Raw genomic sequence first — 16,207 nt, 5'->3', positions numbered from 1 at the left:
AAAATTTAAAAAAATTATATTGTTTATTATATTTTGCATAGAAATTTATGAAAGTTATTATACTCATTATTTTTACAAATTATTTCATCTCTCTCATCTATTCATTATAACTTTATTAAAGTTCTAAAAAAAAATCAATTTTTTCAAATTTTAAAATAAAAATAATATTATAATAATATTTTATTCAAATTTCATCTCTCTCATCTATGTAACCAAATGAGACCACTTGACTTCTTGCAACACCACTGATGGACTCATTGCCAATCTCTAGAATAAGATGATGGAAGATCATAATGATGATGATTTTTATAAGAGGAATGCTACTCATCATCACAACACTTCCAAAGCATTCAGCTGGTCCAAAATCCATTTTATGGCCTAAAGGTCAGATTTTACTACCACAAGTTGTTTCATTTATGTCCTAACTCGAACTCTTAATTTTAAAGTTATGAAATATCAGCTTGTACCAATTGAACTTTAAAGCTCAATATATCACATAGTGTTTTATGTACTCTTACATAAAACAAATTTGAAATTCTAAATTAATAATATCGTTTAAATTTTTTTAACAAGTGGTGATTTTAAATTTTTACGTGTAGACCACAAGTTGCATGCATAGTTTTTTTAATTGACTGTGCATCTCGTGAGAGTTTAATGAAGTATCTGGTTCTTCAAATTTTTATTCAATTTTGAACCAAACTTAACCCAAACCAATTACAACATAATTGAACTAAGTTTTCTCCTTAGAATATCCCTTTTTATAATCGCAAGAACACAAGAAACATGCATTTTGATCATAATGATGTGATAAATTAGGCCACTGCTATGAATTACAACTAAAGAAGGACTTTAGAGAGAAACAATAAAGGACCAAAACAAGAAAGCTCATAGCTATTTCCATAGCAGTTCCTTAGGAATTGGACGAATAAATTCAAATGATTCATACACATATCAAGTAAATAATGATGGAAACTGAAGAGTTACTTATTACCTTTGTATCACAGTAAAACATGTTATTTCAGTGTCTTCCATTTCGCTCCCACCAACCAATACCAGAAGTTGAAAATTGTGTGGCATCACTTAATTATTTGTACAGTAAACTGAAAATATGGAACGGAAAAAAGGAGAGAAAAATTCTCAAATATGCACATGGGCTGAGTGTAAAAATTAACTTCTCGGCACATTCTTGATTTTGGAGACATTACTCCGCTTGGGAGAGAACACTGAGCAAACCCAGAACCAAAATCCCTTCTTCTTCTTTGATGGTGTAGAGACAGCATCCCTCTTTGCAACAAAATCAGCCATGTACTGAACAACAGCCTGGTGAACAAGGGAGATAAATAACTTAGTTTCATATGACCAGTTTAACAGGAAACAGAACCTTAAAAAGAAAGAAAACCAATGTTCTAAAGCGGAGATCCAACACCAAGATCACCTGAGCACCCAATGTAGTTACTTGTCTTGGTGGCACTTCCAAAGGTGTTTCGTCTGCACGGAAGACTCTCAAGTTTGACAAAAGCCTGAAAGAATCTGGCAATGTTCTTATTTGATTGTCACTTATATCCAACTCTTCAAGCATCTCAAGATTCCCGATAGATCTAGGCAAGGCTCTTAGATCTGCAAAGTTCTTCCCCACAATCAATTTCTTTAGACCTACTGCAAAACATAGGTTTTCTGGTATATATTCAAGTTCATTGAAGCTGGCATCAAGTTCCTTCAAATTGGAAAGGTTGCCCATTGTTGTTGGCAAACCTTTAACTCTATTGTAGTGCAAAGTAATGATCTCCAAGCATTCAAGCTTTCCAATTGCCTCAGGAAGAGCCCTGAGCTGATTGAAATCTAATCTCAACTCCACAAGCGATGAACAAGATCCAATTGTGTAAGGTAATTCCACAAGCTCATTAGTTTCTACATTCAATCTCTTCAAGCAAGTAAAATTCCCAATTATCTCTGGTAAATGAGTGAAGTTATTCAAGCTCAAATCAAGATTAATGAGATTTATCAAGTTGCCAAAAGAATCTGGCAGTGATTTCAACCTATTTGCATGGAGGTCAAGATCAGTGAGATTGATCAGTTCCCCAAATGAGTCGGGAAGGTTTATAAGTTGGTTTGAGTGGATGTCAAGCTTTTCCAAGGCCCTGAGGCCACCAATTGTGTGTGGAAGAGCCATAATTTGGTTCTCAGATAGGTCCAAATCAGTGACCTCTGATAATTTCCCAATTGAGACAGGAAGCCATTCCATACGATCCATTAGCTTCGCCTTAAGATCAACAACTACTGCCCCAGTTTTAGCAGATTTTTCAATCAGAGCTGCTACCTTCATCAAACTCAACTTCTTGGAGTCTCCACCACCTAAAAATGTACCAAGAACTACATCAAGACATTGAAGAAACTTCAACTATCCCGATATGGGCCTAGTTTTGGAAGGAAACACAAGAATTATGGAACAAATCGACTTCTGAAAACTCAAAAAAGTTCTGTTTCTCGAGAGATAATAGAAGAATCACCCGTTCGGATATATTTTTAGTTTTTCTTTTCTTTAGTTTTTTTGTTCTACCTAATCGACTTCTGAAAACTCAGAAAAGTTATGTTTCTCGAAAGATAATAGAAGGATCACCCGTTCGAATATATTTTTAGTTTTTCTTTTCTTTAGTGTTTTTGTTCTACCTAATGCTGGCTTCATCTGCAACATGAAATTGATAAATATAATTATTTTCATCTGACAAAGCAGGAAGCGAAATAATTTTCCAGCATATAAGAAGCCAACTAATGTTTTCCATGGCAGGTTTCTCTGGAATTCGAATCAGGTCGTGAAACTACTAAATTCTCGAAATAAAAGAGAAATATACGCTAACCTGAAGAGAAAATAGAAGCCTTTGTGGAAGCACTCCTAGTCAAACCCTTCGAAGTCGTGACCTCTGGTTCTTCATCTTCCTTGTTCTTCACCAAATCCTCATCACTGATTATACTCTCTCTCCCAAATTTATTAAATTTTTCATCCAAAACAGCATGTTTCTCATCCTGGGTATCCCCAGAAACCAACCCAGAAGCTCTCTGAATGAGTTCATCAAATTCCTGAAACATCTTGTCAACCTCAATCAAGTGGAGAGCCTCCTTCTTCTGTTCATGGCTCTGGAACAAAACCATGTTCTTCCTCACTTGCTGCAGCACAGAGAAGATACCCGCAGGGACATCTTGGGAAGCCTCTTGCTTTGAAATTTCCTCAAGCTTCATCTGCTCCTCGGTATCTACAGTTTTCAGCACAGAAATGGCTGCTTCAACCTCTTCAATGGAAGGTCTTGTTGGCAGTGATCTATAGATTCTCGTTATTTCTTCTACTGTTTCTGCAAAGGCAGGTGATGGAGGCTCTTGCTTGGGTAATACACCCATGGCTATTGTCGTTTGGACTTTTGGAACAACCGATTTGGGAGGAGGAACTGGCCTTGGTTTTGAAGCGTCAATGGGCTGTGGTTTTAATTCTTTGGATTAGACTCGTAATACAACAAAGATTAAATAGTGGCAAAGAAAAGATTTTATCTGAATTTTCTAATCTGGTATCAAGGAATAAAAAATGTATTTATTTATTTAATTTCTTCTACCAAACTCTTATCTTATTGTTTTTTTAATCATCTTTAAGTTTGCTTTCAAAGTATTTGGCTGGCATTGCTTTAGCTGTTTTCCATGATATACTGTTGGCTATCAGAGGATAAAAACCAAAAGTGTTCTTTTAGAGCTGGTTTCGATTCCTAAACGAGAGAAGAAGATTTTAAATAAAAATTAAAAGTTATATAAAATATTATAAAATAATTATTTTTTAATATTATAATTATTTTAAGATTTGAAAATGTTGTAGTAAGATTTGAAAAAAAATTAAATTATTTATTATATTTTATATGAAAATTTAAAAAAATTAAAATAATAAGATGAAATGAAATATTTTCTGAATCCAAACGAATTAATGATCATTCCACTAATTTAGAATACCCAAAGGAAGACATGCAATTAGAAAGCTAAAATAGAAATGAAAATAAATAATTTAAAGTTAAAAAATTATATTTAGGACATGTTTGGAGCAGGGGACGATACATAAAGTTCTCATCTCATTATTAAAAAATTTTTAAATTTTTACATAAAATATAAAAAAAATAATTTAACTTTTTAAAATCTCAATTAAACTTTTTCAAATCTCAAAATAATAATAATATTAAAAATAATATTTTAAACTTTCATTTAAAATTAAAAATTCTCATCTCACTCCCTAAACTCCGTAGTTTATCGATACACTAAACACACTATTGATGTAAAATCTTGTCAGATGAATTAACATAAAATAATATTTGTGTTCTATTTTTTTTATTTAATAATTGGAGTTCTTCTGAGGATATATACACACTGACACACTGACTTATAAGAATCCGAAAACTAAAATACAAAATAAATATAACTAATTTCAAGTTGAAAAATTATATTTAATTTATTGACACACTAAATGTAATGCTGATGTAAAGCCTTGTCACATGAATTAGTAAAGATTATAAATATTTATTAAGGACATTCTAAAAAGATTATAAAAATGCCAAATCTTAATAATGAGTTAATGATTATAAAGAATCATTTAATGTGATTATTACTCTCTTAATCTATATTAAATCCCAAGCTTATGCAAATTATGCCTTTAAGCTTCAAAAATTTTGAAAAGAGTAATGTTTGGGAATCCTTTGTAGACGCAATACATGATGATAATCCAATAAGATAGACTCCTCCCATGAGAGTATATATCTTTTCACTTACGAATTATCACTATTCATTATCAAATATATATCAGCATACAGATGTCAAAATCTTAATAGAAAATTTTATATAAAATTTAATTTAAATTAATAAAAGATAATTACCAAAAAAACATATATATCAAAGAAAATTGCGAATACAGCCAGAGGCAAGCAAGTTTATTTTTATTGTTTTTTCCTTTTGTTCTCTATCAACCGTGGCTACCAATGTACTATGCAGCTATGATAATAGGGTTTTTCTTTTTTTTCTTTTTTTTTTCAAAATGTATTATTCAGCTATTATTGGGTTTTTATTTTTTTTATTTTTTTCCCATGATTGTCACACGGGGGAAAAAAAAAAAAAAAAGAAGTACATATCTTCTGTTCATGTAAATAGTGCATGAACATGAGTACTACATAATCCTCGTTTTTTTTTTCCTCATCTGTATATTGTCTGTGACAATCACTATGCTTTTTCACCTTTGATAATTGCTCCCTTTTGGGTTTGCCTTTGATTCTTAAACTAATACATATAAAATTTAGAGTAATGTTAGAGACAGTCTTAAAATATGTAAATTTCATTTACTCCATTTGAAAAAAAAAAAAAACTAATCTGTCGTTAAAAATTTTTTTTTTATGTGAGTTTAAGATTTATCATTTTTTTCAAAAGAAATACGTGGAATTTGTATATACTATGATTGTAAATATTATTTTTCATCAAACATGTTTACTTTCTTGTTTGCTTATAGGGAAGGCTCAAGAATTAGCCCACAAGAGAGCATTTACCTCAATTTATTTTACAAAAATCAAAGTTTCCCAATAACAAAAAGGAAGTATAAATTACGATCAATAATTAGAAATATACATTTAGAAAATATAACTACTGTGAAGAAATAATTTCTGGAAAAAGAAAAGGAAGAAGAAATGATTATTTTAGAATATGGCATTACAAAAAGAAGAGAATTAAAAATTATGATTGTTGGAAAGAAACAACATAGAAAATGATATATAAATATGAAATTAGAAGAAGAGTAATGTTATTATAACATTACAGCACAACTGAAGATGCCACATAAACAGTACAACTGAAGATGATAACATTAAAGATAAAGAACAACATTTTTCTTAAAAGAATATAGACTTATAAGACGTACAATATTTTAAGAACGTGTCTGGTTTAAAAAAAAGAAAACTAATGTTTTTCACTAAAATGTTCACTGCAAAAAAACATTTATACTAAATAAGTAAGGAAATTCAAATATACTATCAATAAAATGAAAATCAGGAGGTAACTGAGTTTTGGATATGCCACCTATAAAAGAAGGGAAGTGTTGTAGGTACAAAGAAAATACACAAAAGTACTCACAAACTGATGTGACATCTTATGATTTATTAGATCTACTTTATAATAAAAATAACTTTATAATTTGACGAATTATATCATGCCACATTAGTTTATGAGATTATTTTATATAATTTTTTTATAGTTAAAGTATTTCTTATAAAAGAATGGCTCTAACCTTTTGGGTGTAAAATAAAAGAATAAAATAAGTTTATGATCGAACTACAGTAAAAGGTCAAAGATGATTCAAGGATGATAAACATTGTAGCTCAAAGTCAATTTTATTTAGACTTATTTAATCCAATATTAAGATGTTTCTATTGGATGGCTTTGATAGAGGATGCATAATGTCAGTAGAGTGGCTATGTGAATGCTCTAATATAATTTTGGCACCCGAAATGAGACCATTTTCCGTTGTTTTATTTATTTTGAAAATAGTCAACTATTTTATGGTAGACTACGAATGTTAAAGGTTTTCAATTTGAGTTTTCCTATGAAACTTAGTGAGTCTATTATGTCATCAGTGATGAATAAGTGTGGATGCGTTTGAAATCTCAATCATGATTTGTAATCAATCAAAAGGCACACCTCATCATTCTAACTATTTTGTTTTAATTTTTCTAATGGTTAATCCAACATAACCATATATATTAAAAATGTGAGTTTTGCTATATACAAATAAAATCACGTATTAATCTGTGTATCAATACTAATTCATTCATATTTCAAATTTAAATTAATACTGTTTTCAATAAAATCTACTTTTTGACCAATCACATTAAATTAATGCACAGATTAGTGCACAATTGTGCTTACAACTATATTTTTCTTAAAAATATTTTGCATTTGGTCATGTGATTTGTTACATGTATCCAACTATTTTCTCTTAGAAAATCTATAAAAAGCAAAATCAAAACAATTAACTTAATGAGTTTTTGCATCAAAATTTGCATATTTGTATTATTAGTTTTTAGTTATCCTTATTAATATATTTTTTCATGGTTTCAAATGTTATTTATTTAAATGGAAAACAGCTTAAAATGTATAGTATTTATATGATTACGGATGATAACATTTAAGATGAATAATAATATTTCTCTAGAATTTCCAACAAATGTCATCTTATAACTAATATAGTGCATAGAGTCTAAATAATAAAAAAGAGAACAAAACCAAAAGCTTGTTTTGGATTTGCATTCCTTGGTAGTAAATGTCAGTCCTTGATAGAGTCCCATTTAGGATTTGTGGTGTTTCATTTGAAAGATGTATAAATAGATATACTACTTTAAAGCATATGAAGAGAGTTTTTTTACATTGCCATCCTCCTTATTCTCTTAAAAGGAAGTAAAAGAATGTCTTTTTTTTTTTTTTTTCTTTTTTAAATAAAAGACATGGGAAATAATTGTCTCTCAAAGAGAATAACTTCTCTTGAGGCATCGCAAGTTGGGGGTGCATGGGTACCAAGTGTTGGTAAAGTGGCAATGTTGGTGGAATGATATTATGGATCAAAAGATGAACAAAGCAGTGGGATGGCAAGTGATGGTTAATGGTGTATGAAAGGTGATAGATCAGCCAAAAGATGATGGCATTCAAAACCTAGTTGAAGAAGGATGAGAATGTTCCAAAGAAGGTAGCACGTGGCAATCATTTACATTGGCAATTGCACGTGGCAATCACACAATAAAAAAAATGGACCATATGGTAGAGTTTGAAGTTAGAAAGACCATCATTCCATTAGTATGGGCCGCATAGGTGGTTAATGACCCTAAAACAATAGAACTAGCCCAAAAAATCTAGAAAAAGAGGAAAAAGAAAAAAAGATCAAGTAAAGAAAATGATAGAGAAAGATCAAGCCAAACAAAAAAGAGTAAAGAAAATGATAGAGAAAGATCAAGCCAAACAAAAAAGAGCAGGTAGGGGAGAGGAAGAAGCTACCTTGGATCAAGGTCCCTCAAGTTTTTATCTAGACTTGAAAGTCTCGAGTGTGAGAAATATAAACACATCAATTAGGACTAAACAATATTTATTACTTATTTAATACTTTTCAAGATATTTATACAGCCAGTAATAATTGTTATATGGTCCAATTTATATTTTTATTTCTATCTCATTTAACGCTCCAAAATTTATATAAGAATTTAAGAGGATGATTCTTCAACCACCTCAAGCTAAATATGAAATGGAGAAGCTTTGAAAGAAAAGTTTCATTTCAAAAAGTAGAGAAACCTTTTATTTCGAAAGGGAGAGAGAGAAATTTGGAGGGAGGGGAGGGGAAGAGTTTAATGCAATCACATATTAGAATTAATAATTAGATAACTACAAACTAGCATTTAGGAAACTCAGTTAAGAAGAATGTAGTGATAGAATTAGGCTCTTTAAAAAGAATTTTGTTTGAATTTTAGATCTAAACTTTGACGATAAAACCATAATCTAGACTTTAAATCTAAATTGTTAAGATCCTTTAAATCAGTTGGCAACACCTTGATTTCTTCATAAGAGAACGAAGGATTGAATCCCCCTTCCCTATATATCCAAAAATAATAATAATAATAATCTAAATTATCCATTGAGCATTTAATGTTGTTGGGGAGCTCTGTAAAACAACAATATATTTCATAAGGTTTACACTCGGTTTTTTTATATCTATGAGATCTAGACCTGGGATTTGAATGTAAATTCTAAAAAATATCAATCTATTGCAACAATATTGGAAGTACTATTAAAGTCAACTAAGTTTGCAAAGTCCAATTCATTTCTCTTTGAGAGCTATTTCACGATGAGTATTTATACTTACAAGCCGATGTGAAAACACACTCTCTATACCTGAAACATGACAGAATATGACTTGCAAGAGATTTTGAATTTAAACTTATCTTGGAAATCAAGTTTTGTCATACCGGCGAGGTGCATGGCATGTTCTCTATACCAACTTATAAGTACAAATTTTCTGTCAGAATCTCTTTAAGGAAAACTCTTGTTGTTTAGAGAATTAGGAAAAAAATATAAAACGAGATGTTTGGAGAATAAGATGTGATGAGAAATTCATGAATGATAGTGAAATGACTTGTAAACAGTAGTGAAATATTTTAGTTAAGATATTTTATTGAGTTTTTGGGAAGGAGAGAGAAAAAGTTTGAATAACAATATTTCAATATTAAAATATTAGTATAATATAATTTTTTAATATAGTTTTTGTTTTGAAATTTGAATAATCTGTATGATTTTTTGTGTTTTATCTGAAAGTTTAGAAATCTGTAAAGATTAGATGAAAAATTTGAATATTTGAAATTAAAAAGTGTCTATTGTTTGAGTGATATTTGGAAATGAAATTTTGAGAAATGTTAAGATTAGATGAGATGACATGGTTTGTGTTCCAACCTTTAGTTTCATCCCGGATAAAAAATAAATATTGTAAGACTTATTTCATCAGTATCTCTCTCCTATTTGAGACCCTCAATTTCTATAGGAGGTGTGAGATTCATATTAGGTTGTGTTTTTATACTCATGGTAAAAGAGTGAGTTTTGCATTGACTCTTGCTTTTTCTTATTGTTGTGCTGACGAAATTGCCTATATTTCTAGATCTTTATAGAGTTATTTGATCGTGTAAATAAAACTTATTTTTTGTACATTGTGGTTGATTTATATATCTAATGAGACACTCACTAACCCTGAACCTCAAAACTTGTTCAAACATTTGACCTACAAAATTGCACTTGTTACTAACATTGGGCTAGTAAAACTAATTGGCATAATCAGATGCTAGTCCATTTTTTGTGCCTATTTTACAAAAGTGACGTTATCATTATCTTGTGAGCACTTTGCTTTCGGTATTACTTGCTTGGTGGCGAGCACTTCATCCTTCGTGGTGGTCAACTAGGGAGTAAGCCCTGTGCCTCTTGCAGTGCTGAACTAGGATACAAGCAATTTGCCTTATTTTGACCATCTCGATGCAAACACTTTTTCATCGATGGTGCTCGCCTACATTATTAGCACTCTAGTTTCAAAATTTCTCACCTAGTGGGGAACACTTTCTCTCGTGGTTCTCATCTCAAGGCAAGCACTATACTTCCATTCTTGCTCACCTGGTGACGATCACTTTGTTCTCATGTGGTGCTCCTCCAAGGGGAGCACACTATTTCTCCTATTGCTTGAGTAAAGGCGAGCACTTTACTTCCTATATTGTTAGGTTACCAGGGTATGAGTATCTTACCCCCCATGGTGCTTGCCACCAGGTGAGTACTCTGCTTTACTAGGGTGCTTGCTTTGGGGTGAACGCTTTGCTCACGTGGTGTATGAGTACTTTTCATTTTTTTTTGTTTCTCATAAAGGTGCTCACTTTGGAGGCAAACATCATGGTGCTTTCTTGGTGGCAAGCACTTTGCTTCCAATATAACTCGTTTGGTGGCAAGCACAAAGTCTCCCATGGTGCTCACCTTGAGAGGGAGTCCTTTACTTCTTGTCATGCTCGCCCGAGGTATGAGCACTTTTCCCCCATGATATTCACCTCGAGGTGAGCATTTTGCATCATGTGATGCTCGCCTGTTACCTTGGCAATCACTTTGGTTACCTTTGTGCTCTTTGTGTTACTCACCCTGGGATATGAGCACTTTCCTTCTCTTGGTACTTGTCTAAGAAGCAATTTCTGTCTCTTTCCACATTCCTCCCCAATGTGCTAACTTGGGCGATCACTTTATTTTTGCAGTTTGTTCATTCAAATGGCGAGGACTTTGGCACCAATGATGCCCTCCATGTTGCGCTTTCGAGGCGATTACCCCAACCAAAGCTGCACATCGAGGTGGCGAGCTCTTTAGCGCACTTGATCCATGCTGAGGTAGTAGGCAATGTTGTTCTATTATGTTTGCCCAGGGTAAGAGTTATTTCCCTCTTCATGATACATGTTTCCATGGTACTTGTCTTGGTAGCGAGCACTTTGCCTCCTGTGGGGAATCAAGCACGTGTAATGCACATGCGATTTTTAGCTATTATTTAAGATAAGAATTACTCAAATTTATGAGAATTTTCATTTAGTTAAATATCTCAATTTCCATGAAAAATAAGATTTCTAACATCCCTAACATGAGACTAAGATTCATCTTTTTACTTATAAAGTATGCACATAGAGTTAGTTTGAGAACATAATATATGCATTTTACCTAAATCAAGTAATTATCCAATGCATTTTTGCACACTAAAATTTCAATTCTTACGAGTTTAAACACTTTTGAGATTTTAAATTCCCAAATGAGTAATGAATCCTTAGTGAATCTCTCTTACGATCTTTTGTATTATGTAGTGAACCTCTGGAATCATAAACTAATATTTATGCAAGATTTAGGTGATTGGGATAGCGTTTGAACAATTATGTGATGATTTGATTGTTTATCTAATGACATCACCCAGAGATAAATGAAACCCTATCCTTATAAATTGGTCACAAGGAAAATAATTTCATTTTCGTCTTAAAATATCATGGTTAAATTAGTCTAATTTGAAGTCATGCACCAAACTTTAATTTAGTGTGTGTAATTGTATACACACTCACATGTATATATGTGTATATATATATGCTGATGTTACATGTTTTAAATAATTTTATATGTTTACCTATTAAATGTATAATATTAAAATGTATCACATCAATAATTGTGATTATTGTTACAAAATTTTTTTATCATGTGGTATCCTTTTTTGTTAATATAGCATTTAAATCATATTTATATTCCACTAACTCTATTATCTTCTTGTTTATTTATTTGTTATGTTGGAAATTAGTCCAAAACAAATCAATTAACTACCATCTTTACATAAAATGTGTTTTTATCATTTTTAATGAATAATAAATGCAGATGAAGATATATGAAGAAAAGAAAATGGAAGGATTTTGGCATAGACGCTAATCAAACCCCGCATGACACCACACCGAGCGTTGCCCACTAAGTCCCCTCGTTACCACCACCTCTCCCTAGCTAATTTGATTCTTCGTTGCTGTTGTTATATAATCTTAGATATTTACTATCGCTATCATTGTCCTCCTTGTGGCCATCACTCTTGAATTATTACTAATCATTTTCTCCAAACCCACCATTGTGCTCCATTACTTACATGGTTTGATTTTACATTTTCAATTTTTAAACAACATTTAATTTTTTTTTCTATCTTTGTAGAGTGCCCTAATACATTTGAATAAATTTTTATAATTCTTATTACACCCATGTTCATTGTTTTGAGCTACATTGAAGAGAATTTTACATTTATATTGTGACTGAGATAATGGGTGTGGTTTAGATCATATGATAGTGTTTTATCTTGTTTAACATGTGAAATATGGCTCCGAAGTTAAGTATTTTAATTAGTACGATTGTAGTTGAAAATAGGTATGTTCTACAAGTTGTATCATTATTTGTCAATTTAAGTCTTGATTTGAAATGTGATTATTTTGTATTGATGGATCTTATTTTGAGTCCAAATAATGATAAGTTGAGATAATGATGCATAGAAATTGTCTAAAAGTTGAAAATGCAAGTGTGATGTGAATATGGAAGGTGGAGTGAATGTAGAAAATGAGGTGAACGTGATTTCTTTTTTTACAGAGTGGTCCCTTAGAGTCATTCGTTGATATGGTATTTGATGAAATAGAAGACGGCCAAACATGTTATAAGGCATATGCAAGGAGAAAAAGTTTTGAGATTTGGAACAACCATACTCGATTGTCAAAAGAAGAAAACTAATTGGAGTAGAGTATGTTTGCTCAAGGGAAGGATTTTGGTGTGAAAGTGGAAAACAAAAATAACAAACAATTCCTAAACCTGCAGAAACAAACATTAGATGAAAAGTGGATTGTACACAAGTTTGTGCTTGAATATAACCATGAGCTAGTTGCATCGATAAGTACTAGTTTGCTTTATGGAAATAGATGAGTCATGCGTGTATAAAAAAAAAAAAAAAACTTATTCTTACATTGAATGAGTATGGTATGCTGATAAGAAAGATAATATCAATGTTGATTAACGAAGTAGGCGATGACTTTACGTTAGTTGTATTAGCAAGGATGTGAAAATTACTTGAGAAACAAAAGAAGAAATTTTTTGAAGATAGCTATGTACAAAGGATGTATGCATACTTTCTTGATCAACAATGTAAAGAACTTGGTTTTGTGCTTCCATCTAAGTTTATGAGAATGAGTATATGGAAAGTTATTTTTAGACAGATGCAAAATTAAGGGCTATGCATACTAATACTTTGGGGAGGTTGTCATATTTGATGTCACATAACTAACAAATATTTATAAGATACATTTTGTGTTATTTTCTAGAGTTAACCATCATCATAAAACCAATATATTTGGTTTTGCCTTATTAGTTAATGAAATAACTGAATTATATATATGGTTATTGAGAACATAGAAAGAAACAATACTTAGGCATGCTTCTTCAACTATAATCACCAATGATGACAAGACGATAACTAAGGCAACTTTAAAGGTAATCCAAAATATGATTCATAGGTTGTGCTTGGGGGATATTTTGCAAAAATTTTCAAAACAGTTGATTCATATATATAACAAGTTTTTGAAATCTCAAAAAACTTTTTGTCACTGTAATCACGAGACAGTAACAATTGATGAGTTCGAACAGGAATGGAGTTCACTATTAAAGTATGAGCTAGTAGATAATACTTGGTTGCAAAATTTTTATATCCGATTGGTGAAATAGGTTCTGACTTACTTGAGAACCACATCAATAACTCAAATGAGTAAAAGTATGAACAAATATTTCAAGGATTATGTTTGTTCAAGTACTATGATCAGTGAATCTGTGCATCAATATGAGAAAGTTGTTGAACCCAAGATTTCAAGTTTCATGTGATTATAAATCTACACATGGATTTTGATGATAACAAATAAATTCAAAGAATAAAGGAGTTTCAAGCTCAAGTTGTTCACACAATGGAATCAAGCACATCAAAGAACCAAGCATGAGCAAGAAGGAAACAAGTTCACATTAAAGTCATAGAGTAATGTTGTAAATCTCTTAAAATTTGAAATTAGGATTAATGCTCAAAATTAATATTTTATCATAAAGCATTAAAATACATTTTCCACATGTGCATGAATATTTTTGAAAATTAAATTTGAAAATTTTGAAAGATGATTGAGTGTCATCTTTTGCATGTGCATGCCTTGATTAAAGGGTTGAACTTTGAAAATATTAAATATGATTGATTGTCATATTTCACATGTGCATGTTTTATTTGAATATTTTCAAAAGTGATTGATGCTTTTTTAGACTTATACAAAAGGTAGATGATTTTGTTTGAAAATTTTGAAAAGTAAAGTGTGCTCATTTTGTCATATGCAAAAAGTAAAAGATTAGGTTTGAATTTTTTGAAAAGAAAAGTGTGCTCATTTTGTCATCTGCCAAAAGTAAAATATTAGGTTTGATTTTTTTTTTGAAAAAATGAATGATGTTGTCTTTGACAATTGAAAAAGAAGAACCTTTTATTTGAATTTTTTGAAAAAGTGAATGATGTTGTCTTTGACATGTGAATCTTTTTAAATTTGAATATGAAGTCTCATATGCCTATAAATAGATCATTTGAGAGCTTCACATTTACAACACCAAGAACATACAACATTCATTCAAAACTTTCATTCTCTCTTCTCTAAGCATTGAGCCTTAATCCTTATTCATTTTGAGAGATATAGTTTGCGCTGTATTGTTCTTATTTCACTCATTGAGGAGTGTTTTCTGATAACCTACCCACTATCAGCTTTTATATCAAAAAAAGGGTGTGTATAACCCTTGTGCGTGTAGAAAGTATTCTACACGGGAAATAGTTGAATCACCACGTGTAAGGTGATTGTAAGTGTAGAGGGTGTTCTACACGGATTCTTTGTAGCGATGTTGTTCAAAGGTGTAATAGGTTTCTATCTCCACCTGAAGGAGGTTGAATAGTGAATTTGGGAATCCTCAAGGGGTAGCTTGAGGCGAGGACGTAGGCAGTGGGGCTGAACCTCGTTAACATACTGAGTTTGCTTCTCTCTTACCCTTACTCTTTATATTTATTGTTATTTCATATTTTGTTTATATTTTATATTATATATTTGATTTATAATTGTTATTTTTTTAATACAACTCAATTCACCCCCCTCTTGTGTTAGTCATCTGGGCAATAATTGGTATCAGAGCTAGTTGACCTGTACTGTTCATACAGGCAGATCACTCATGAGAACTCTCGCTTGTGACTGTGTCACCGAAGCAAGACTCTCCGACCATGAGTGACGGTGCACCGGTAGAGACGGTGGCCGGCTAGTCTGGTAGGTACAATTGTTAGGTGACATAGGTGCAGCCTATGATCAGTAAGGTGTGGCCTATGATCAGTAACAATTGGTATCAGAGCTAAGAGCTCTATTATAAGATTAACTATTTTTTGAGTTAAGATCTTATGGCTAACATTGTAGTTTCATTTGGTGAAAGTTAGTCTAGCAGTCGGCCTCCACTCTTTTGTGGAGATAATTACTCATTCTGGAAAGTTAGAATGAGAATATTTCTTCAAGCTCAAAATAGAGAAATCTGGAAATGTATTGTAAATGAACCTTATATTCCAACAAAAGTGATTGATGGAGTAAAGGTCAAAAAGGAAGAAGAAGAGTTTGATCGTGAAGACGATAGACTTTATACTTTAAATTTAACTGCTATGAATTTATTATATAATGCTCTTAATAGAAATGAGTTTAATAGAATAATGAATTGCGCTACGGCAAAGGAAATTTGGAATAACTTGGAAGTAACTTATGAAGGAACTTCTCAAGTCAAGGAATCAAAAATTTATATTCTTACTCATGAATATGAAATGTTTAAGATGAATGATGATGAATCTATTTCTAGTATGCACACTCGTTTTACTAACATCATAAACAGCTTGACAGCTCTTGGCAAAGTTTATTCCAAGGTGGAGATAGTAAGAAAAATTATCAACTCTTTACCAAAACGTTGGGAATCAAAAGTTACAGCAATTCTTGAAGTTAGAGACCTCAAGAAGCTCGAAGTCAATGAACTCATCGGGTCACTTATCACCCATGAGTATACATTGAAA

The 16,207-nt window shown here is 31.5% G+C and overlaps 1 protein-coding gene across 1 annotated transcript; it reads right to left on the bottom strand.

Moving 5' to 3' along the window:
* Positions 1 to 863: 863 nt before the first annotated feature.
* Positions 864 to 3,509, bottom strand: LOC122282832 (plant intracellular Ras-group-related LRR protein 5-like). Its single transcript, XM_043094877.1, has 3 exons — positions 2,856 to 3,509; positions 1,436 to 2,352; positions 864 to 1,320 (listed from the first exon to the last, which is right to left on the bottom strand). The coding sequence occupies exons 1-3, from the start codon at positions 3,388 to 3,390 to the stop codon at positions 1,168 to 1,170; spliced, it is 1,605 nt and encodes a 534-aa protein (XP_042950811.1). The 5' UTR covers positions 3,391 to 3,509; the 3' UTR covers positions 864 to 1,167.
* Positions 3,510 to 16,207: the final 12,698 nt, after the last annotated feature.

Source organism: Carya illinoinensis, chromosome 11 (assembly GCF_018687715.1).
Source record: "Carya illinoinensis cultivar Pawnee chromosome 11, C.illinoinensisPawnee_v1, whole genome shotgun sequence".
Taxonomy (NCBI): Eukaryota; Viridiplantae; Streptophyta; class Magnoliopsida; order Fagales; family Juglandaceae; genus Carya; species Carya illinoinensis.
This window is presented reverse-complemented; position numbering and strand designations above follow the sequence as displayed.